This window comes from Anolis sagrei, chromosome 1, assembly GCF_037176765.1.
Source record: "Anolis sagrei isolate rAnoSag1 chromosome 1, rAnoSag1.mat, whole genome shotgun sequence".
In the NCBI taxonomy this organism is placed as follows: Eukaryota; Metazoa; Chordata; class Lepidosauria; order Squamata; family Dactyloidae; genus Anolis; species Anolis sagrei.
The window spans coordinates 297513397-297536815 of NC_090021.1; the positions used below are offsets into that span (position 1 = coordinate 297513397).

At 45.0% G+C, this 23419-nt stretch overlaps 1 protein-coding gene across 2 annotated transcripts in view; it reads left to right on the forward strand.

Moving 5' to 3' along the window:
* The first annotated feature begins 1704 nt into the window (after nt 1-1704).
* FOXG1 (forkhead box G1) overlaps nt 1705-23419 on the forward strand; it is a 31312-nt gene continuing 9597 nt past the window's right edge. The window contains exons 1-2 of one of the 2 annotated variants that reach the window (XM_067462863.1): nt 1705-4418; nt 13820-14038. In XM_067462863.1, the coding sequence (XP_067318964.1) occupies nt 2835-4298 (1464 nt within the window). In that variant the 5' untranslated portion in view covers nt 1705-2834 and the 3' untranslated portion in view covers nt 4299-4418; nt 13820-14038. The remainder of the gene's footprint in view (nt 4419-13819; nt 14039-23419) is intronic. The other variant, XM_060759747.2, reaches the window with a different exon arrangement.

Below are 23419 nucleotides of genomic sequence, written 5' to 3' on the forward strand. Positions count from 1 at the left end.
GCCATCTAATCCAACCTACTGCCAAGAAGCAGGATCTTCACTCTCTGTATGTATGTGTGTGTGTATGTATATATACACACACACACACACCCCTTATCTCCCTATCTATATATGGAAGAGACACCTCCAATCCCATCATCTTTCTCTCTCTCTCTCTCGATACACACGCACACACATCTCTACATCTATATTTGTGAGTAAATGCTTGTATGTCTTTCTCGCCGAGTTTGTGTGTGTATATATATATAAATACACGCACACATACATACATACACATGCATACATATCTTATCTAACTATCTCTTTATTTCTCTTTATTTCCTCTTTGAAAGAGAGGTACCCATCATCAATATTGTGTGGCTGATGACAACAAGATTCCATCTTTCTCTCTGGCCCGTGGCATGCATTTCCCGCGAGCAATACCTATATTTTCACATATATTAGCTAACTATATTTATGATAACATATATTTATCAACACATATATACAAACGCATGCACATGAAGTTTGCAAAAGTACTTCCCTCGCTGTTCCAAGCACGCCTTGCTCCCAAGCAAACCCTGGGCAGGATCCTCTCTTCCATTCAAACTATTTCCCGCCACGAAAAGAAGCCTAGCGTTAGTGGGTCCTCTCGGTCGCCGAGGCCAGGCCAAACCTGTAAAGCAGCCTGAGAATAGATCCATTCCCGACCTCGAAAGAGATCCCCGGGTTCAGAAAAAATGTCAAGCAGAGGTCAGATGTTGGGGAAAGGGGGGAGGGGGCGGGGGAAGCAACAACAATCCCAAGAGGGACAAAAAACCCGGGAAGAATAGAAAGGGTTACAAAACAGAGAGGAAGGGAATTATTACCTCGTGTTTATTCTGGATTATTATTATTGTTATTATCATTATTATTATTATTAAAAACCTCACCCCCTCCTCCGCAACCCCCTCCCTTCCAGGCCAAATAGGAACGCCCCGTTCCTCCGCCAATGCCTTCTTCGGAGGCGGTTCGGCTTCGGCGCTGGCTGCCCATCCATAGTTCCGCTTCCAAGTCAAGGGGGCGCCGAGGGGTTGCCACCACCGCCCTCACTCAGCCCATGCTTCTCTCTCCCTCCCCCGCCTCTCACCCCTGTGGATCATTCCACCGCCTCCTCCTTCCGCTATTTCAGAGGCCAACAGGACCCCACCATTGCCGAAAAAGGGGGGTGGGGTGGTTTCTTTTATCCCTCCTCCTCCTTCTCTGCTATGCACTTGCCCCTCCTTCCTTCCTTCCTCCCTCCCTCCCTTCCCTCCTTTCGACTTTCCTTTTAGAAAAAAAGAAGATCCCAAGCAGTCGAAAGAGCCGGTGTGAGGAAGGCCTGACAAGCTTGTAGTGCTGCAAAATAGTCCTCGCTTTCCCTCAGCCACCATTTCCTTTCCTCCTCTTCTTCCTCCTCTTCTTCCTCCTCTCCTCTTTCTCTCTTCAAATAAACACACAGGGAAAGTTTATTATTCTATAAATATATACACAGCGAGAGAGAGGGGTAGAGAGAGAGAGGGAAAGAAGGGGGAGAGAGAGAAAGGGAGGGAGGGAGAGAGGGAGAGCGAGGGAGGGAGGAAAAGAGAGAGGGGGAGAGGGGGAGAGAGAGAAGGAGAGAGGGGGAGAGAGGGGGGAGAGAGAGAAAGAGGGAGAGAGGGGAAGGGAGAGAGGGAAGAAGAGAGAGGAGGAGGGAGAGGAAGGGAGAGAGGGAAGGGGCGAGGGGGCGGAAGGGAGAGGAAGAGAAGGCGAGAGAGAGGGAAAGAAAGGACAGAAAGAGAGAGGGGAGAAGAGGAGGAGAGACGGAGAGGTATTCCACATCGTTGATTATAGAGGAGGGGGCTCTTTTACGCTGTTTGCCAAAGTGTAGATTCATATACATATATATGTATGTATGTATGTATGTATGTATGTATAATATGGGAAGGGGGTGTGGATTGGAGGGAAGTGAGTGCAAGTAGTCCCCCGCCGCGCGGTGATGCGCCTTCCCCCTTCGGTATCCCTGCGCCCTCCCGCGAAGGGTGAAAGGAAGGAGAGAGAGAGAGAGAGGCAGGGAGAGCGCGCCAAAGAGGAGGAAGAGGAGGAGACCAAGCGCCGCGCTGATTGGGCGCCCGGAAAGGAGACGTCCCCGGACGCCGCTCTCTCTGATTGGACAACCGGTGGGAAAAGGTTAAACCAAAAAAAAAAAGAGAGAGAGAGAAATATTTTTTACAGCCCTAGTGTGTGTGTCTAGAGCTGGGAAATTAATTGTCGCGAAAAGCCGTCTCCGCTGCTCGGAGCCGCTGCTGGGGCTGCTGATTTGCCCCCCTTTTGAAAAAAAAAACCCCACCATGAAGTAGAGAGAGAGAGAGGGAGTTCCTAATTTATTATTTATTTTTTTAAGGAGCCACATTTTCTTGTCCTTTGGAAACATCTCCCCCTTTTAGCTTCCCCCCCCCTCTTTCTTTTGGAAGGGGGGCATTTTTTAACGTGGTTACCCCTTCTCCCCCTACTTCCCTCCCTCCCTTTCTCCTTCTCCCCATCCTCCCCTCCCCTTCCTCCTGTTTTGCCTTTTGGCTCTCCCTCTCTCTCCCTTTTGCTTTGCCGGCTCCCTCTTGTCTTTCCCGTCCTCCCTTCGTCAGCTCCGGTCTTTTGCTACATGCCTCCTCGCCAAGCTCTGGAGCTGCTGGTCCAAGCGCCTGGCTACGGCTGCTGCTGCTGCTTTTCCCTGGACTCAGCAGCCTCCCCAACCAGCACCAGCACCAGCCTCTCCTCCTCCTCTTCCTCCACCACCACCAGCAGCTCTTCTTGCTCTTCCTCCCAGCCGGGCCCCTTCCCCCCGCCGCCTCGCCTGGGGGATGTTGGACATGGGCGATAGGAAGGAAGTCAAGATGCTGCCCAAGTCCTCCTTCAGCATCAACAGCCTGGTGCCCGAAGCCGTGCAGAACGACAACGGGAGCAGCAGCAGCGGCGGCAGCAACCACGGGCACCAGCACCACCACAACAACAACCACCACCCGCACCACCACCACCACCATCACCATCACCACCACATACACCACCAGCAGCAGCAGCAAGCCTCCCAGCGAGGTGCCCCGGCGGAGGAGGACGAGGAGGAGGACAAGGGCCAGCTCTTGCTCCAGCCGCCCGGGGTCGGCGTGGCCAGTTCCGCAGAAGCGCCGGCCGTGGTGGGCAAAGGCGACCCGGCCTCCGACCTCGAAGGGGAGAAGGAGAAGGGCTCCCCGGAGGAGAAGAAGGGCTCTCCGGACGGGGCCAAGGAGGGCGACGGAGGCGGGGGCGGAGGGGGCGGCAAGGAGGGCGAGAAGAAGAACGGCAAGTACGAGAAGCCGCCCTTCAGCTACAACGCGCTGATCATGATGGCCATCCGGCAGAGCCCCGAGAAGCGCCTCACCCTCAACGGCATCTACGAGTTCATCATGAAGAACTTCCCTTACTACCGGGAGAACAAGCAGGGCTGGCAGAACTCCATCCGCCACAACCTCTCGCTCAACAAGTGCTTCGTGAAGGTGCCCCGGCACTACGACGACCCGGGCAAGGGCAACTACTGGATGCTGGACCCTTCCAGCGACGACGTCTTCATCGGGGGCACCACGGGGAAGCTGCGGAGGCGCTCCACCACCTCGCGGGCCAAGCTTGCCTTCAAGCGGGGCGCCCGGCTCACCTCCACGGGCCTGACCTTCATGGACCGGGCGGGCTCCTTGTACTGGCCCATGTCGCCCTTCCTCTCGCTGCACCACCCGCGGGCCGGGGGCGCGCTGGGCTACAACGGCGCCGCCTCGGCCTACCCGAGCCACCCCATGCCCTACAGCTCGGTCCTGGCGCAGAACTCCTTGAGCAACCAGCACTCCTTCGCGCCTTCCAACGGGCTGAGCGTGGACCGGCTGGTCAACGGCGAGCTGCCCTACGCCACGCACCACCTCACGGCCGCCGCCGCCCTGGCCGCCTCGGTGCCCTGCGGCCTGTCGGTGCCCTGCTCGGGCGCCACGTACTCCCTCAACCCCTGCTCGGTCAACCTGCTGGCCGCCGGACAGACCAGTTACTTTTTCCCCCACGTCCCGCACCCTTCCATGAGCTCCTCCTCCTCCTCGCAGAGCAGCAGCAGCGCCTCCTTGGCGGCCGTGGGCCGGGCCGCCTCGGCCTCCAGCTCGCCCCAGGCGCCCTCCTCGGCCTCGGGCCCACTCTCCTGCGAGGCGCTCCGGCCCGCCTTGCCGCCGGCCTTCTCCACGGGACTCTCGGGCGGACTCTCCGACTACTTCACGCACCAGAACCAGGGCGCTTCCTCCAACCCGCTCATCCATTAACCCTCCCCCCCCCCCCGACCATCCACCCTTCCCTCCCCCTCCCTCCCTTCCTTCCAGCGGGGCCCAGGCCCGGGACTTGTAAGTTTGGAACGTTTTACACACCTCTTCATTTCCCGCCTTGTAAGTAAACAAACAAATAATAATAATAATAATTAAAAAACATGCGAATTGGGACGAGAGCGAGCGAGCGACTGAGCGAGAGAGCGAGCGAGAGAGCGCGAGGCCATATCTATATCTATCTAGAAAACAAAAACCGACAACAAAAAAGAACAAAACCGAAAGAAAAGACAAAAAAAAAAAAAAAGAAACTCTCCCAGGAAAACAAAAAAATTGGGGAAAAAACAATAAGAGTCCAGGTATTGTTTCTTCAGTTTCCCTCCTTGCCTTCCTCCTTTCTCCTCTTTTTTATTTTTTTTCTGTACGTTTGTTCAGTCTCTTTCAAGGTGGTTTATGATTCCCAACAAAAGAGATGCTGGATTTATTCTGCCATACAATGGAGGGCCCTTCCACACAGCCATATAATCCAGAATATCAAGGCAAAACATCCCACAATGTCTGCTTGGACCTGGTTTATCTGAGTCCACACTGCCATATATTCCAGTTCAAAGCAGAAAATATGGGATTTTATTAAGCTGTTTGGAAGGACCCTGAGTTTGAACTGTATTGTGGCATCAGTGTAGACTCATATACAGTCCTAACTGCATTGTACGGATCTACATTGACCAGATAATGCAGTTTGGGCCCATATTATGCAGTTATATCAGTCTACATAGTTTAGCAAGGTGCAAGCTGCATTATATGGGTCCATGTAATTCAGTCTGTACCCAATATTATATTAACTGCATTCTGTGGGTCTATACAATTCCATACAGTTCAAACTGCATGACATGGCTTTATTTTGGCCACACAATGCAGCTTGGGCCCACATAATGCAGTTATATCAGTCTACAGAGTTCAGCAAGGTTCAAGCTGCATAATATGGGTCTACACTGAGTATATAATTCAGTCTATACCCATATCATGCAGTGAACTGCATTCTGTGGGTCTACACAATTCCATACTGTTTGAACTGTATTACATGGCTTTACATTGGCCACATAATAAAGTTTGGACCCATATAATACGGTTGAACTGTTTGTATCAGTCTACACAGTTCAGCAAGTTTCAAGCTGCATTTTATTTTCGTGCAAGAGCGACTTGAGAATCTTCAAGTCACTTCTGGTGCATGATATGAGTCTACATGGACCATGTAATTCAGTCTGTACAACTATCATGCAGTGAATTGCATTCTGTGAGTCTACACATTTCCATACAGTTCGGACTGTATTACATGGCTTTGCCTTGACCACAGAATGCAGTTTGGACCCATATAATGCAGTTGAACTGCGCTGAGTTGCATTATATAGGCCTACACAGTTCAAACTGCATGATATGAGACTCCACTGACCATAATGCAGTCCCAACAGCATTATTTGACATTGTTGATCCAGCCAGTGAGGCGAGTCATCAGTGTGGGAAGATGGGGAGAAGATATATTGTAAACGGTGCAGTTGAGAAAGGGAGGAAAACCAAAAGAATACAGGTCTAGTCGAAGGTGTATCGAAAAGAGTGACTGCTCTTTTTTTCTTCTTTCTTTGCCGTTTTTTGTCTCCGCTACTGACTTGCCACGCCGCCAGATTTGCCATGTTTTCAGTATTATTAAGTTATCATGGATCTGTTGGTGGGTGCAGACAATGAAAAAGAATAATAATAAAAATAAAAAATATGACTTGATGAATGGCACGATTCAAATTGTCATTTGTGTGGAAGCAAAACAATTAGACAGAGAAGCCCATTTTTTGGCCGTGGATTCATTCTTTTGTCCTCCACTTTTGGAAAGAAGTAGTTTTCTTTTCTTTTTTTCTTTCTCGCTTCCCTTCCCCGCCTTTTATTTTCTCCTTATTTCCTTTTTGTTTCCTTTTAGACCAAAGATTGGGTTTTTAGCAAATGCATTCCTTGTACTCAATGGTCCCCCCATCCTTTTAAAACAGTCCAAAACAAAGCCTTTCAGTTTGGCAACACTGCCCATTCAAATGAATCCAAGGGGACTAAAATAATAATAATAATAATTAATAATAATAATAATAATCATGAATTGCCTTCAGTTTGTGTTGTGTATATTTTGATGTATGTGGTCACTAACAGGTCACTTTTATTTTTTAATTTTTAAATGTAGTGAAATGTTTATACCTATTGTACTTATAGGTCAACCTTGCAAATATGTAACCTGTGTTGCGCAAATGCCGCATTAAATTTGAGTGATTGTTAATGTCGTCTTTTAAAAAAAATACCTTGATTGTGATACTGTGGTCATATGCCCGTGTTTGTCACTTACAAAAAAATGTTTACTATGAACACACAGAAATAAAAAAATAGGCTAAATTCATACATACTCGCTAGTTCTTTTGTCTCTTTTGTCAGGACGTTGGGACCTCCAAAGTATTTTTAAACCCCTACTAAAGCGAAGCGAGTGTGTAGTTTTAAGGCCCACTTCTCTTTCCGTTGCTAGTCTGTTTTGCCTTGATAATACATGGAGGAGAATTAGAAAAGAAGAACCGGATGTAAGCGCTTAGAAGGGTCTGAGAGTCCTTCCACACAGCCCTATATCCCAGAATATCAAGGCAGATAATCCCACATGATCTGAGTGTGGACTCAGATAACCCAGTTCAAAGCAGATATTGTAGGATTTTCTGCCTTGATAATCTGGGATATAGGGCTGTGTGGAAGGGCCCAGAGTCACAATCAGAGCCGATGAGACTTTGAAAGATGTCAACTCAATATTTACAGTTTTTACCCAGTGTTTATAATTCCCAACAAAAGATACTGGATTTATACTGCCATATAATGGAGTTTGAGCTACAGTGTAGACCCATATAAAGTCCAAACTACATTACAGGGATCTACATTGATCAGATAATGCAGTTTGGCCCAGTGTAGACGAGGTAGATTTAGCATCTAATGTGTGCCGTGGTTATTTTTGGAAAGGCTTGCTTGCGTTGACGTTAGTGTGTTTGCTTTTCTTTTAATCGGTAGGTGAAAAACCAATATGACAAAGGCCACAAAAGAGAGAGAAGCAATTGTCGAAGGCTTTCAGGGCCGGAATCACTGGGTTGTTGTATGTTTTCCGGGCTGTATGGCCATGTTCCAGAAGCATTCTCTCCTGACGTTTTGCCTGCATCTATGGCAGGCATCCTCAGATGAGAGGATGCGTCTGGAACACGGCCATACAGCCCGGAAAACACACAACAACCCAGAGCGAATTTACCTTCCCCTTAAAGGGAAATTAGTCCGGATTGTGGAGGCAGTCTTTAGACAACAGGGAAGTTGAAAAACCCGTGTCTCTCTATATGTCCGGATGCGTGGAGACGCGTGATCGTGGTGTGCGCGTGTACACAAATGCAGCTTGGTTTCCTTTGCCTCTGAATTGGAGGGGGAAAAAGCAGATTCTAATGTTACAAATGTAATAATAGTCATAGTAATTAATATTATTAATAATTATTACTATTACTATTAAATAATAATAATAATAATAATGGCTCCTTCCCACTCCACCCACCTTCCTTCCTTCTTTCCCTCCACTTTTTTTTCCTTTTGAATATATATATATATATATGAGGCGGGAGGATAATATTGCCGTGATGTCGTGGTCTCTGTGCCGATTTCCACCTTTAATAACAACCTGCTCTCCCCTGAAATGCATCTCTTTGTAGGTACAGATAGAGGCGAGAAAGGCAGACAGACAGGCAGGCCTCCCGTCCTTCTGCGCGCTTGAGTTGAAGCCCGGCAACTTCTTCGGGGATTGGTCTGAATTGGTCTCCGGTGCTGGTCCCGTTTTGTTTCCTTTCTTTGAGGAGAGGGCTTTGGGATCCCCCACTTGGCCTAGGGAGGGGGGAAAGCGTCCGGTTTGAAAGGCAATCCCAGGCCAAGAAGGGAAGCGATTCTTGCCAATCTCTGGCGGAGGGGGAAGGCCAGCAAAGGGGACTTTGCCTCGGCCGGCTGGAGAAGGCTTTGGCCCAGCTAATTGGATCCTGCCGAGAGTCCGCGGAGGACAAGTTGTTCATTTGTCGCAATTGTGTCGCCGGCGAAGGGTTTGGCGGCCAGGCAACGAAGCTGGCTCTCGCCTCACAAAGAGGGGATGAAAAAGTATCTCTCGCTCGGAGATGCTATCGCCTCGGCGCTTTAAAGACGAGATCTCTCCAGAAGAGAGAGAAAGAAAGGAAAGGAAAGGAAAGGGGAGGGAGAAGAGGGTCGAGATGAAACTAGGGATTGGGGGACAGGTGAGGGCGAAAGAGGCGCCATTCAATCCGTAGGGCAAGGCCAAAGTGGCTGGGTTTCCCCCAAAGTGTATATTCTCAAAATGAACTGGAACTAAAGAGAGTAGGAGGGTGTATTGTCGAAGGCTTTCATGGCCGGAATCACTGGGTTGTTGTGAGTTTTCCCGGGCTGTATGGCCATGTTCCAGAAGCATTCTCTCTTGACGTTTTGCCTGTATCTATGGCAGGCATCTTCAGAGTTTGTGAGGTCTGTTAGAAACTAGGAAAATTGGATTTATATATCTGTGGAAAGTCCAGGGTGGGAAAAAGTTTCCAACAGACCTCACGACCTCTGAGGATGCCTGCCATAGATCGAGGCGAAACGTCAGGAGAGAATGCTCCCGGAAAACTCACAACAACCCCGAGTAAGAGAAATTATAGGAAACTTGAGGTGAACTGTGAGAGAGGTTTTTTCTCTCTCTCTAAAGTTCTTTGATCACCATGGCTCAATATGAAGGGATCCTGAGAATTGTAGTTTGGCGAAGCACCAGGGAACTTGGTCAGAGAAGGCCAAAGACCTTGTGAAACGACAGCTCCCAGGATTTTATCTCCTTGAGCCACATCACGGCCTTTAAAGTGGCCTCAAGCTGTATTCATCCTGAATTGTCGAAGGCTTCCATGGCTGGAATCACTGGGTTGTTCTAGGGTTTTCGGGCTATATGGCCATGTCCTAGAAGCATTCTCTCCTGACGTTTCACCTGCATCTACGCCAGACATCCTCAGAGGTCGTGAGGTCTGTTGAAAAGTTCACAACCTCACAACCTCAGAGGATGCCTGCTATAGATGCAGGAGAAACGTCAGGAGAGAATGCTTCTAGAACATGACCATAAAGCCCGAAAAACCCACAACAACCTTGTATTCATCCTACCGGACTAAGTCTCCCAAGAAAGTGACCAGGCTCTGGTCGGATTCCTAAGCACCTTTACAATCCAGGGAAGGGTTGGTCAAAATTATACTTAAGGATATATTTTGAAAGAAAGATAGAGGAAAGGGAGGCGCGAAGGTCGTGAAAAGCCCCCCCCCCCCCCCCAAAAAAAAGAAAAGAAATATAGCTTAGGCCTCTTCCACACAGCTGAATAAAATCCCACATTTTCCCTATATCCCAGAATATCAAGGCAGAAAATCCCACATTATCTGCTATGGCAGTGTGGACTCAGAAAACCCAATTCAAAGCAGATATTGTGGGATTTTCTGCCTTGATATTCTGAGTTATATGGCTGTGTGGAAGGGCCCTTAAACAAACAAGTCACTGAGAAAGTGGCCTGTTTAGTCATCCAAAACTAAAATAACGCTTTCTGGGGGAAATAAAGTAAAATAATAAATCTTTGCTTTGCTTCTACCAAGGAGGAGAGGCGCTTGGTTGTTTTGCAGCTGACAAAGAGGCTGATGTATTATTTAACACTTGCCATGAGTTGTGTATTGTTGGGGGGGGGGGGGGGGGAGGATCCAGCCTCCTGGGTGAAACCTGCGATTTCAACGTCCCTGGCAAAACAAAACAAAACAGCCCCAGAAAAAGGAGGTGTGTGAGAGTGAGAATCCAAAATTCTCCCTCTCTCTTTTTCTTGAGGATAGAAAGGTGAGGATGGAGGGAAAGAGAGAGGCGACGTCGTGTGTATCGGAGCCAGATTGGAAGCCTAATAATTGCAAGCCTAATCAAAGGCAAGGGAGGGGTTTTCCCCCCGTTGGTTAATAAGCATTAATTAGGGGAACTTTGTGGAGGAAAAGGTGGGGCGGAGGAGTCTCTTTCGGCGTGTTTTTTTCCGCCCTGGCAAAAAGGGGCGCAAACGTGGCGCCGGTTTCCCTCTCACGGATTCTGCGACTCAGGTGTTCCTCGCCTTCTCTTTTTCATCCTTGAAGGAGAGGAAAGGGGAGGGTGAAGAAAGGAAAGGAGGGAGGAAAGAGGAAGAAGAGAAGGGCAGGAGTTTTGTTTGATCTGTCAGCGACTCGGATTGCTTTTGTTTGCGCCGTGGGGCTGCTTCCCCGTTTCCTTCGCAGGGTAGTCCATTTGAGAAAAGAAACGCAAAGAAAGAGTTGTTATTCCTCAACCTCGACATTTTACCTTTAATCTAGGCGAGCCTTAGTTCGGGTTCCCCATAAGAAAAGGATTTTTCCAGCTCCCCCTCCAACACGAACCACTTGAAGCCCCAGCTTTCTCTTTTCTTGGGTTGCTGTGAGTTTTCCGGATTGTATGGCCATGTTCCAGAAGCATTCTCTTCTGCATCTTCGCCACACAGACCGGAAAACTCACAGCAACCCCGTGATTCCGGCCATGAAAGCCTTCGACAACACATTTTCTGTATTGCCAAAGGCTTTCATGGCCTGAATCTCTGGCTTCCTGTGTTTTCCGGGCTGTATGGCCATGTTTCAGAAGCATTCTGTCCTGCAACAAGACCATACAATCCAGAAAACTCACAGCAACCCAGCGATTTCCACCATGAAAGCCTTCGAGACACATTTTCTGTATGGCTTTCATGGCTGGAATCGTTGGGTTGCTGTGAGTTTTTCGGGCTGTATTGCCATGATCCAGAAGCATTCTCTCCTGCAACATGGCAATACAGCCTGGAAAACTTACAGCAACCCAGTGGTACCAGCCATGAAAGCCTTCACAAACACATTTTCTGTATTGTCGAAGGCTTTCATGGCCGGAATCTCTTGATTGCTGTGAGTTTTCCTGGCTGTATGGCCACGTTCCAGAAGTATTATCTCCCGACGTTTAGCCCACATCAGAGGACTTCACAACCTCTGAGGATGCTTGTCACAGATGTGGGCGAAAGTCAGGAGAGAATGCTTCAGGAGAGAATGCTCCTGGAGCAGGCCATATAGCCCGGAAAACTCACAACAACATAATACATTTTCTCCTTCCTTTCTTGCTGTCTCTTAGACATTGGCCACCTTCTGCTTCACGTCTTAAAACGCGTTAGAGAAAATCAATTCGGTTTTCCAAATATGATCCGATATTTTACTGATTTTTCAGTTACAGTTGTGTTTATGATGGACTGAGAGATTCGTCTCCATTGCCGGCCTCATATTCACATCGCTTGTATTCAAAGTCGCTTTTTTGTGATTGAAATTGTTTCTAATATTTTCAAGTGGTTTATGGGAATGGAGGGAGAGTGCACGTCTAGATATTGTTACCGAGTTGGGATTTCTTTTTAAATCTTCGATTTTATTTACGCGTGGAACTCTCTGCAACTCTGAAAGTTGATAGGTTACAGAAAACGAACACCATCAGTGCATAAAAAAAGAAAAGTTGAATTGTACAGTTTAATAAAGGAATCCAGGAGGTCTATTTAGCGCCTTTCAATTCTAAAATCTGGAAATGAAAAAATCTAATTCGAAGTTCACGCAAAAAAAAAAAAAAAGTATGTTTACTCAGAAGTCCTTCCTTTGTTTCCAATACCATTTTGTTCACAATTATTCCAGAAAAGGGTGCAATCAAACCTGTAAAAAGGGTAACACTGCAAACAATATTGAAAAATGTGTTGTCGAAGACTCTCACGGCAGGAATCACTGGGTTGCTGTGAATTTTCCGGGTTGTATGGCCATGTTCCGGAATTATTCTTTTTTGACGTTTCGCCTGCATCTGTGGCATGCATCGCTAAACTCCTCTTGCCTAGTTTTCAAGAGACCTCACAACCTCTGAGGATGCCTGTCATAGATGCAGGCGAAACGTCAGGAGAGAATGCTTCTGGAACATGGCCATACAGCCCGGAAAACTCACATCAACCCAATACTGAAAAAAGGCGAAGGAAATAGTTTCGCCTGGGACTGTGGGAAAGAGGTCTGAGTTGTCTTAATAAATGATGCCATAGATCCCACTTTCCAGATTAACCTATAGATTAACGTGCACTAAATCTATAGTATTTTTTATTTTTATTTTTTAAAATTCTTCTTGACACAGTCGAAGAACCTGTTTTTGTTTGAAACCATCACTTGTGGCTCCTTTTTTCATTTCGGATCAATCTGCTCTTATAGAAGGTGACTTTCAAAGTCACCCTCTATTTATTTATTTATTTATTTATTTATTTCTCTCCTTCCCTCCTTTTCATCCATTCCTTCCCTTAAACTGAACCCAACCTGGATGACTCTACCCTGGAGGAAATTGCATGAAGAAGGGGGGAAAATATTGTGTTGTCAAAGGTTTTTCATGGCCGGGTTGTTGTGAATTTTCCGGGCTGTGTGGCCATGTCCTTTTTCCCAATGTTTCTCCTTGGACATTCCACAGATATATAAACTCCACTTGCCCCGTTTCCAACAGACCTCACAACCTCTGGGGATGCCTGCCATAAATGTGGGCGAAACTTCAGGAGGGAATGCTTCCGGAACATAGCCATACAGCCTGGAAAACTCACAGCAACCCAGGGTAAAATATTCTTTTGGGATCCAGGTGATGCAAAGGGATAGGAATAATCCAAGATTTCTTTTTTTCTATTAATGATGAACTTCTCCTCTTTGGTGGATCGATTTGCATATGAATGAAGGCCTCTTTCTACCCTCCCGGTGGTGCCTTTCTGCTGGGGTTGGGGATCTGGTCTGGCGCCTTCTCGAGCTGGTGGAGAAGGTGGCTTGGGGTGAAGGGGAGGGAGAGGTTCTCCTGCCAAAGGGCCCGCTTGGGTTCCCTGGCCAGGAGGAGGTGGGGCTGAGAGGTATGTAGGCCAAATGAGCGGGCCAAGTGGAGGAGAGCTCTGGCTCCAGCGAGAGGTGAAGGTGAAGCGCCTTAGAAAGCTGGGGGTGTAGAATCCCTTGAAAGGGACATAAAAGGGCTCCGGGGCGGTGGGTCTTTGGGATGGCTTGGGAGGCCCATGCCCAGAGGGCGGAGTTCCTGGCGTTTCCTACCGCCTCACCGGAGAACCTGCCCTCGGGATCCAAAAGAGCAAGAGCGAACCGTCGGAAGAGCCACGCCAGCGACTCAGGTAAACTTCTAGGCAGGCAACACACACCTCCCACTTCCTCCCTCCTTCCCTTCCTCCCCCCATGACCAACCAGTGGGGCCTCCCCAACTCCCCTTGACCCCCCCACACCTCCAGGCACAACCTCAGCAACCTAAGAGTGCAAGGTGCAGACGTCCCTCGTCCCCATCAACCCTTCCATCCATATTTTCCTCTTCATCTCCTTCTGTTTCTTTCCCCCTGTGGGTTAAAGGTCTTCTCTTTCTCCCTTTTGGTGCAGATCCCCGTAATCAATGGACACAAGGACGAAGCCCTTTCGAAATTCCCCGAAAAAAAAAAAGGAAAGGGTCAACGAGGAAGCCAAGGAAACCTTTGCGCCGCCGACATCTTTTCCTTGTCTTTTGAAACGGGTGGAGAGAAAGAAGTACCTGCGGCGGACGGGAAGGAGAACCACTGGAATCCGATCTGCTTGGCCGACCTTCAAGCCCTTTCCGAGCTGGTGAGTGTAAGATTTTCTTTGAATTTCCTCCTTCTCCCCCAAACCTTTTCACCCCCCTGATAGATAACCCTCTTTGGCATTCCTTTCGGATTTTTTCGGTGGCCGCACAGTCTTTCTCTTTGGCTTCTCTCTCTTTCTCTCTCTCTCTGCCTTCTGGAAAATAGAGTTTAATTCAGGTACATACTTAATGCAGCGTTTCTTTTACTGCACTGTTCAATGCAATATCGCATCGAAGGGTTTTGAGAAATGTGGGGCTCCCCAATAAATACTAGAAAAGATTCATAATTTGGTGGGTTCACAGGGTTCACTAGCAAGATATATGGTAAATATTATTATTTACCATATCTTTTGAAACAAAGAGGATACAGATAGGAGTCCCCTTGGGGAGATAGAGCGGAATATAAGTAAATTATTATTATTATTATTATTTTGCTATATAATATAATATAATATAATATAATATAATATAATATAATATAATATAATATTGCTATTACAATATTATTATTATTATTATTATTGTTATTATTATTGTTATTGTTATATTTTTTGTTTGGCAAAGTGCACAAACGCCTCTCGTTTTTGTTATTGGTGTTTCACTGAAGCTTGTGCAAAGTCACCTTCTGTTGTGCAAAATGTTGGACAGTCTCTCCCTAAACGGAAGAATAAACCCAGAGAAAGAAAGAAAAAAGAAAGGTATTCTAGATTTGAGATCTCTCTTCAAGCCTTCAGGAGATTAAAAGTCTTGGCAACGACTATAAATTCGGATTTGGGGGCTGCAGGCTTTTGAAGGAGTTTCCTACTCTTGGAGAAGTCAGACAAATGATGACATTGTTTCAGAGGCCCAGGAGAAAGTGTCAATCCAACTCTTGTTCCTGTAGGAGAGAGAAAGAGGGAGAAAGAAAGAGGGGGGCAGGAGCCTCTTAATTCTTCACAAGAGAAATGACTTAAGTTTTGATCTGTAATTTTCTACATTGTCTGTGTGCAAACTTGGGCCCTCCAGGTGTTTTGGACTTCAACTCCCACAATTTCTAGCAGCCTCAGGCCCTTTCCTTTTCCTTTCCTAGGCTGCTAGGAATTGTTTGATCTGAAGTTCAAAACACTTGGAGGGCTCAAGTTTGCCCATACCTGGTCTACACCTTTAACCTGAGTAAACCCTAATGGGATTTATTGTTGAAGAGACATGTCTGCGATTGGTTTCTTGCACTCAATTAGTTCTGGGTTGTGATTATTGTTTTCATTAGGAGTAAATCTGTTGGTGTCCTGCAGTGTGCATCCACTGGAAGCTCAAAACACTTCTATTTACTTGAAAGCCCCACCTACAGATGCCAGGCCTGGGTTCATTCTCCAGATATGGGCCTTTATTGGAAACAGTGGGGTTTAGCTTTGAGGGGATGTGTACAAACAAGTACGTTTGTTTTTTTTAGTAGACTTTTACAGGGAGGAGCACAACTGCACCTAAAGCAAAGCTTTCCTTATTGTAATTACTTGCAAACAGGCTCCACTTGAGGTTAGGCCTAAGAGCCCTTCCACACAACCAGATAACACAGAATATCAAGGCAGAAAATCCCACAACAATTGCTTTGAACTGGATTGAGTCCACACTACCATATATTTGAGTTCAAAGCAGAAAATATGGGATTTTATCCAGCTGTATGGAAGGGGCCTTAGTCTACAAGTTGCCTCTTGAGAGCAAGACCCACTGAGTAGCCCAGAACCTCTGAATTCTTCATACTACTATGAGTGCAGTGCAGGAGACAGACTTTGAACTTTGGCCAAGTCAAGGTTTTTTTGTGTTGTGTACCACAAAATGAATATCATCCACATTCAAACACTTCCTTAGATTTGCAAACTTTTCTTAAAATGCAAAGCCATAGCCTTGCTATTTGGGATCAATATATAAAGTTAATTTTAGAGCACCTTCTCTAATGGGGAGAAAGATGTTTGTGGCATAAGCTTTGGTAGACTGAGAGCTCATCCACACTCTCCTCAGGGACCTTCCATACAGCCCTATATCCCAAAATATCAAGGCAGAAAATCTCACATTATCTGAGTGTGGATTTAGAAAGCAGATATTATGAGATTTTCTGCCTTGTATTCTGGAATATAGGGCTGTGTGGAAGGGCCCTCAGCTGCATGGAGAGATGAAATAGACTCAGGGCTCTTCCACACAGCCACATAACCCAGAATATCAAGGCAGAAAAATCCCACAATATCTGCTTTGAACTGGGTTATCTGAGTCCACTCTGCCATATATTCCAGTTCAAAGCAGATAATGTGGGATTTTTTTCAGTTGTGTGGAAGGGGCCCCAGTTCATAGCAGATACTGTGGTATTTTCTGCCTTGATAGGACGCTGGGTCTATTTCATCTCTCCATGCAGCTGAGGGCCCTTCCACACAGCTGAATAAAATCCCAATTATCTGATCTGAATTGGAATATATGGCAGTGTGGATTCCAATAACCAAAGCAGATATTGTGGGATTTTCTGCCTTGATATTCAGGGATTACAGGGCTGTGTGGAAGGACCCTGGGTTATCTGAGCCCACACTGCCACATATTCCAGTTCAAAGCAGATAACGTGGGGTTTTATTCAGCTGTGTGGAAGGGGCCTCGGTGTATCATAATTTGTGTTTACAAATGCCTGTCTCTGAGTTAGTCTTAAAAGTGCTGCAATATCTCTTCTTAAAATAGTTCAAGTCGAACCTTTATGATGGACAAGCTGGGAGGAAAGGACGGCAAACAATCAACTGCTCTTGGCTCTGTAAATTATTTTTTTCTCTAATTCCCCTGTTCCTGTAATTTGTAATCTCAAGAAAATAATTAATTGTTAATACACCAATTTGAGTTACCCAAATGCAGGGAGATAAAAAAAACACCTGCTGAACGCAATCAGAGGCAGCGGTAATGAAGTACTGAGAGGTTTATCTCCCCTCGCAGGAAGTGGCAAGGCGGAGAATGCCAGCCTCTCTCCCTCTCTCTCTCTGAGCAATGTATAGTACACAATGAAATTAGCATCGGAGTGACAGTGGACCTATTGGGCGCATCTTTCAAAGGAATTGTTTGTAGGACAAATTAGTTCTTTTAGCTTTTAAAGTTTTGGGGGTTATTTTTTTGCGTATAAGGAGCAACTTGAGAAACTACAAGTTGCTTCTGATGTGAGAGAATTGGCCGTCTGTAAGGACGTTGCTCAGGGGATGCCCGGATGTTTTTGATGTTTTGCCATCCTTGTGGGAGGCTTCTCTCATGTCCCCGCATAGGGAGCTGGAGCTGACAGAGGGAGCTCATCCGCACTCTCCGAGGATTCGAACCTCCGCCCTGTCGGTCTTCACTAGTCCTGCTGGCACAAGGGTTTAACCCATTGTTCCACCGGGTTCTCCTTTTAAAAGATGCAGATCTTCAAGAGGCAGGCAAGTAAAGCAAGAAAAGAAATATTGATTCTTGTTTGGGTCACTTAGTTTCTCTCATTGGTGACCTGCCTGGTATCTCCTGAACTACTGGCTGATACAAGCAGTTTGTCAATGTAAGGAGGTGAACGGGAAGCCGAAATGGTTTGTGGGATGCACGTGGAAAGCAAGGCATCCCACCTTAAACCGAGGGTTTTTTCCTCCATGTGTTTTTGCAGGGAGAATGTGCGCTTCTGCTGTTTCTTAGACTGCAGGAAGAGGGCGCTGTTGCCATGCCGAAAAAAACAAGAATTACTCACTTCCCCCTTTACATGTACACATGGGCGATTCTCATATGCTACAAGATTTGACTAACAGACTATATATATATATATATATATATATATATATAATGAGAGAGATATTATATAGAGAGAGACATTATAGAGAGAGACATTATAATGAGAGAGATATTATATATATATAATGAGAGAGAGAGGGAGAGAGAGAGATTTTGATTCTTGTTTACATTTTTGTATATCGTTGGTATTTCCACACTGCATGGTTGAGATTGTTCAGGCCTTCACTTCTGCTATTGGGGAGTAAATATAGGGATATTTCTCTGTTCTCTCAGAGAGGGAAATGTATGTAATTCAGCCAAGCTGTTTCAGAATCTCACAGAATATTTAGTCACGGATAGAAAAAAACTGATCGAAATTCATGGCAAGCCTTAGGATGCGTCTACTCTTTAGATTACTGCAGTTTGATACCACCTCAATTCTGTAGAATCCTGGGAGTTTTCTTTTGGCAACAGAAGCCTCAAACTCCAAGGATTCCAACCCATTGAGCCACGGCAGTCCAAGTTGTGTCAGACTGCAGTAATTCTGCAGTGTAGATGCACCCTTAGTCATGATGAATGGGTTTTAATCTTGGCATGATTAAATCCGGATTCGGTTAGGCCATGGAATAGTGTTCCGCATTATAATCTTCTCAAATCGAGGCGGGAGGAGGCATTTCGATGGGATGCCCTTTTCATTTCACTTTCGATCGTTTTGCTCTAAATTCAAGAGGATTTGGAGGGAGTGCTTGGAAATCAATCCATAATTTGTTGTTGTTGTTGTTGTTCGTAGCAGTGTGATTGCTACCCCTTTGGGCTTCAGTGTAGATCAGCCCGGAAGAGGGTTGGAGACTGCCTGCCCTCCCACAACAAAGGCAACCCCGAAGCTTTGTGGGAGGTTGGCGTTGTGTCTCCATGACGACAATAACGTGTGGATAGGTTACACAAACCCAGGCAGCCCTGTAGTCCGGGTCCTTCGTCGGCCTGAACAGATAACAATAATAGAAGGTAAACAGGAGGGAGAAGCAGGGAACATCCCTAGAGAAGAGGAGGATAGATATGTGTTTGTGTATACATCTGTGGCACTTTTCAATCTCAGTCTTAAATGTGTGTGTGTGTGTAATCAACAGAGCCCCAAGTCACACCTCAAAGGCATTTAAAGACAGTTCTTAAATGCATCTATCTGTCTATCTATCTCAGGTCCCAAAGCTTATCTCAAAAAACATTTAAGGACTGAGGTATTAAAGTATGTTATTTAAATATCTGCAATCATTTTCTTAATATGTAGATTGTATAAACGGACTATATGTACATGTTTTCATATGGCTCATGGGTTCATTTGAAAATAGGCCAGGCTCACAAGTGGAAGTAAAGTGGTTTCTTTTCTCTCTGCTTTGCGACCTAACCTTAAAACAAAGCAACTTTGCAAACATATTGTGTGACTCTGGACTATTTCCAAGTCAACCTATCAGCGGTAAGATCTATGAAAACATATTTAGCAAATAAGATCTATGAATATATATGTATATGTATGTGTGTGTGTGTGTGTGTAGAGAGAGAGAGAGCGCGCGAGTAAATACTATATATATATATATGTGTGTGTGTGTGTGTATCTATAAAATAATGATTAGATTTATTAAAGGAAAGCACTTTTCTGCCCCAGTCCTTAAATGCCTTTGAGGTATGATTTAGAAAATGATTGTTTTCAAGTTCTCACTGGAAATACTTTGGGTTAATATTATTGAGTCGTCTTCGGGGTGAGGTGTAATATAGTAAATAAACACATAAATAAATTACTCCTTAGCAATGGGCACCAGTTCCTCGAACATAAATCAAAATTCATGTTTCCAAGCTCATATCGGCTTCTTGAAAGTTTTCTGCTGTTTTCTCCTCCTGAGTTTTTTAGTCTTGATTTAATCTGTAGATTGTAAGGAAAAAATATCAAATGTATAATTAATATAATATAATAGTTTTATGTTATATTGTCAGTTTCCTTCTTGCTTTTGGCCGGTCAAACCAAATATAATATTATTATATTATATTATATTATATTATATTATATTATATTATATTATATTAATTATATTTGACCGGCCAAAAGCAAGAAGGAAACTGAATCATTTGGCAAATATATTGTTTGCTTCAGCTCCATTCTAGTTTTGGGCTTGTTCTGGGAGCAGCTTGGCTTTACTGGAGTTCTGAAGAAACAGGTGTATTTTTGCTTTGTTTGTATTTGGTTTTCGGGTTCTCTTCAGGCTTGGAATGGTTCATAATACCTAGACACAAAGCAGAAGAACAGCCAGGGCGTCGTTTTTCCTTTCTTCATTAATCCCTTCCCTGGGCCTTCCAGCAGCAAACATTTCACCTGATCGATCATGTGAGATCGAAGAGAGCAGGGAAAGGTGGAAAACAACCCTCCTTCCCTCACGAGCCGTTCTAAATTTGTGGGATTGTCTTCCTATAATTTTAGTTTTGAAAAAAAAAAAGATTCGGGTTCTTTTCTAGGGTTTTTATTCCCTCGATTACAATCGGGTTTGGTTTGCTTGTTGTTGCTTTCAGGCGGCTCCTTTATATTCTGTTAGGAAGGAAAATCAAATACGAAAATAAAAGGTTTTAATTTATTTTTTTATTAAACCGGAAGTCTAAAGATAATACAAAGAAATAAAGTATAAACGCACAGCACAGTCAGAAGATATCCGTGATTGTTATTTTAGATACTCAGGAAGAAAGGAAGGAGGAAGGAAGGAAAGAAGGGTGACATAAACAACTTTATTTCCACAAATCATTTCTCCCCCTGTAAGTTTTGTTATCCGACAGAAAAGAGGGGGTAAAGAAGGAAAGAAAGAAGGAATAGTCAAATGATTCTAATAATAATAATAATAATAATAATAATAAGAAGAAGAAGAAGAAGAAGAATGGGTCATAGATGTTGCAATCTCAGGCGTCAGCAGAATCAGCGAGAAGCAACTGGAAAAGCTTAGGGACGATATGAGGATTTAAAGATAGAACTGCAAAGTCAGTAAAGGTGGTCGCAGTGGTGATCGGCACACTGGGTGCAGTGCCTAAAGACCTTGGCCTGCACTTAAAAACAATCAGCGCTGATGTCAGCTGCAAAAGGCCACCTTACTCGGATCATTCGGGGATGCATCACACAGTTTTACTACTTCATCATCTTCACCATGCTAGAGAATGAATCCACTTTAAATCCGGGGTTGCTGCCTCTTGTAGAATTCTGGGGCTTGTAGTTTAGGGAGGAGCCTTTAGCAGTCTCAGTAAACTACAAACCCCAGAATTCTGCAGGAGGAAGAAACCTGACTTAAAGTGGATTTATTCTCTAGTATGATGATTTAGCTAGACACTTGGGGAGTGTCCAACTTGTGATCAAATACAAAAGCCAGCATAGTGATCTAGTTTGCTGTGTCCTAATCTTGTTATGTATCTAATGATGATGATGATGATGATGATAATTTATTTATAGGCCGCCCTATCTCCCCAGGATATTTTTTTTTGCCTTTCCCGCAGTTTACCGGAAGGCGCTGAAGTTTTGCAATCCTGTCCTCCCGCGTGGAAAGTCACTCTAAACCCCCTCCCCATCTCACTTAGTTAGGGTACTCTTTATGTTGTGTTGTTGTAAGTTTTTCGGGTGGTATGGCCATGTCCCATTGTATCTATGGCAGGCATCCTCAGAGGTTGTGAGGTCAGTTGGAAATTAGGAAAATGGGGTTTATGTAGCTGTGGAATGTCCAGGGTGGGAGAAAAAAAACTCTTGTCTGTTGGAGGATGGTGTGAATGTTTCAATTGGCCACCTTAATCAGAATTTCACGGCCTAGTAGTTTCAAGGTGTGGCTTGTTACTGCCTGGGGGAATCCTTTGTTGGGAGGTGATTAGCTGCCCCTGATTGTTTCTTGTCTGGAGTTCCCCTGTTTTTGAGTGTTTTTCTTTATTTACTGTTATGATTTTAGAGAGCCTTCGACAACATATAATATATATGTTGTGCTTCTTTCTTCGTCCTCATTTCTAACCAGGAGCAAAAGACAGCCGCACTTTGTTATTCTATTTTTGGTTTGTTTTTTTACCTGTGTCAAACAAACCCTGACTTTCCACGCTCCATTCTGACCTAGAGACATGTTCACGGAGGGTAAGTTGGCGGGGTAAAAAAAAAAAATCCAATCGATGGCGTCGCCATCAATAGAACACGCGCTGGGTCCCTTCTGTATCGATTGGTTTGTTTCTTGGCGTCCACTTGGAAGCCTTTCCCCGACGGATTTGGGCCTCTTTTGTCTCGAGACGTGACGGGGACGTGAAAGGAGAAGCCTTTCCAGGGAAAGTGCCGAAGGAGAGCCATTCTTTTCAGCGCACCTGAAGCTGGAGGAGTCGTGGAAATCCCCACTAGCGACTTACAGGCCTCCTTGTCTTTCGAGCCAATCCCCTCGTGTTTTCTGCCTCCATATTTTGAAATTTCAAGGTCTCCCTAATAATAATAATAATAATAATAATAATAATAACAACAACAACAACTCCACCGCTGCCTTCTTTCTCAATCCCAAACCCAAACCCAAACCCATGGAATCAATTGCGGAGCAGTAGGTTACCCTATTGCTTCAATAATAAACCCATTTTAGTTGCGACTAGCAGTGGAATTGAGGCCTAGGTGTATAAACTATGCCTGTAATAATCCGTGTATTATATATATATATACACACACACACGTAGAAATGCAAGGAGAGGAGAGTGAGCTGGGATTTCCCTCATTGCTTTGATCCCACTCGTGTTCTCCAAAAGAGGGGAAGATTGTATTGTTGTCGAAGATTTTCATGTCCGCAATCACTGGGTTGTTGTGAGTTTTCCGGGCAGTATGGCCATGTTCCAGAAGCATTCTCTCCTGACGTTTCGCCTGCATCTATGGGAGGCATCCTCAGAAGTTGTGAGGTCTGTTGGAAACTAGGAAAATGAGGTGAAAATTTCCTATCAAGATTTCCTTGTGTCTTTAACAGCAACCAATCGGTTCCTTCCTGCAAATCCAAATGTCATTACTTGGAAATCCGCCTTTTCTTTCTGTCCCACAAACTTTTTTTAAAATGCCTTCCTCATCAATCGTTTTTTGCAAATGCCTGGAAAATATCTAAGGCCCCGTCCACACAGCTGAACAAAATACCGCATTATCTGCTTTGAACTGGAATATATGGCAGTGTGGACTCAGATAAACCAGGTCCAAGCAGATATTGTGGGATTTTTTTGCCTTGATATTCTGGATTATATGGCTGTCTAGAAGGGCCCTAAGACACAGTGCACTGGGTTCATCTTGAATCGATTGACTTCCATTTAAAGTGTCTCAGGATTCGAAAAGGCCGTCTGGATGAATAATGATAATAATAATGACAATGATAATGATAATAATAATAATAATAATAATGCACCACACAGTCCTAGACACTTGGGAAGTGACGAAATCCAGCATATAGATCTCATTTGCTGTGACATACTGTGTTTTTGTGTCAGTAAAATAATAATAATAATAATACATCACACAGTCCTAAATTTTTGAGAAGTGTTCGACTTGTGGTTTTGTGATACAAAATCCAGCATATATATCCATATATATCTTGTTTGCTGTGTCATACTGTGTTTTTGTGTCAGTAAAATAATAATAATAATAATAA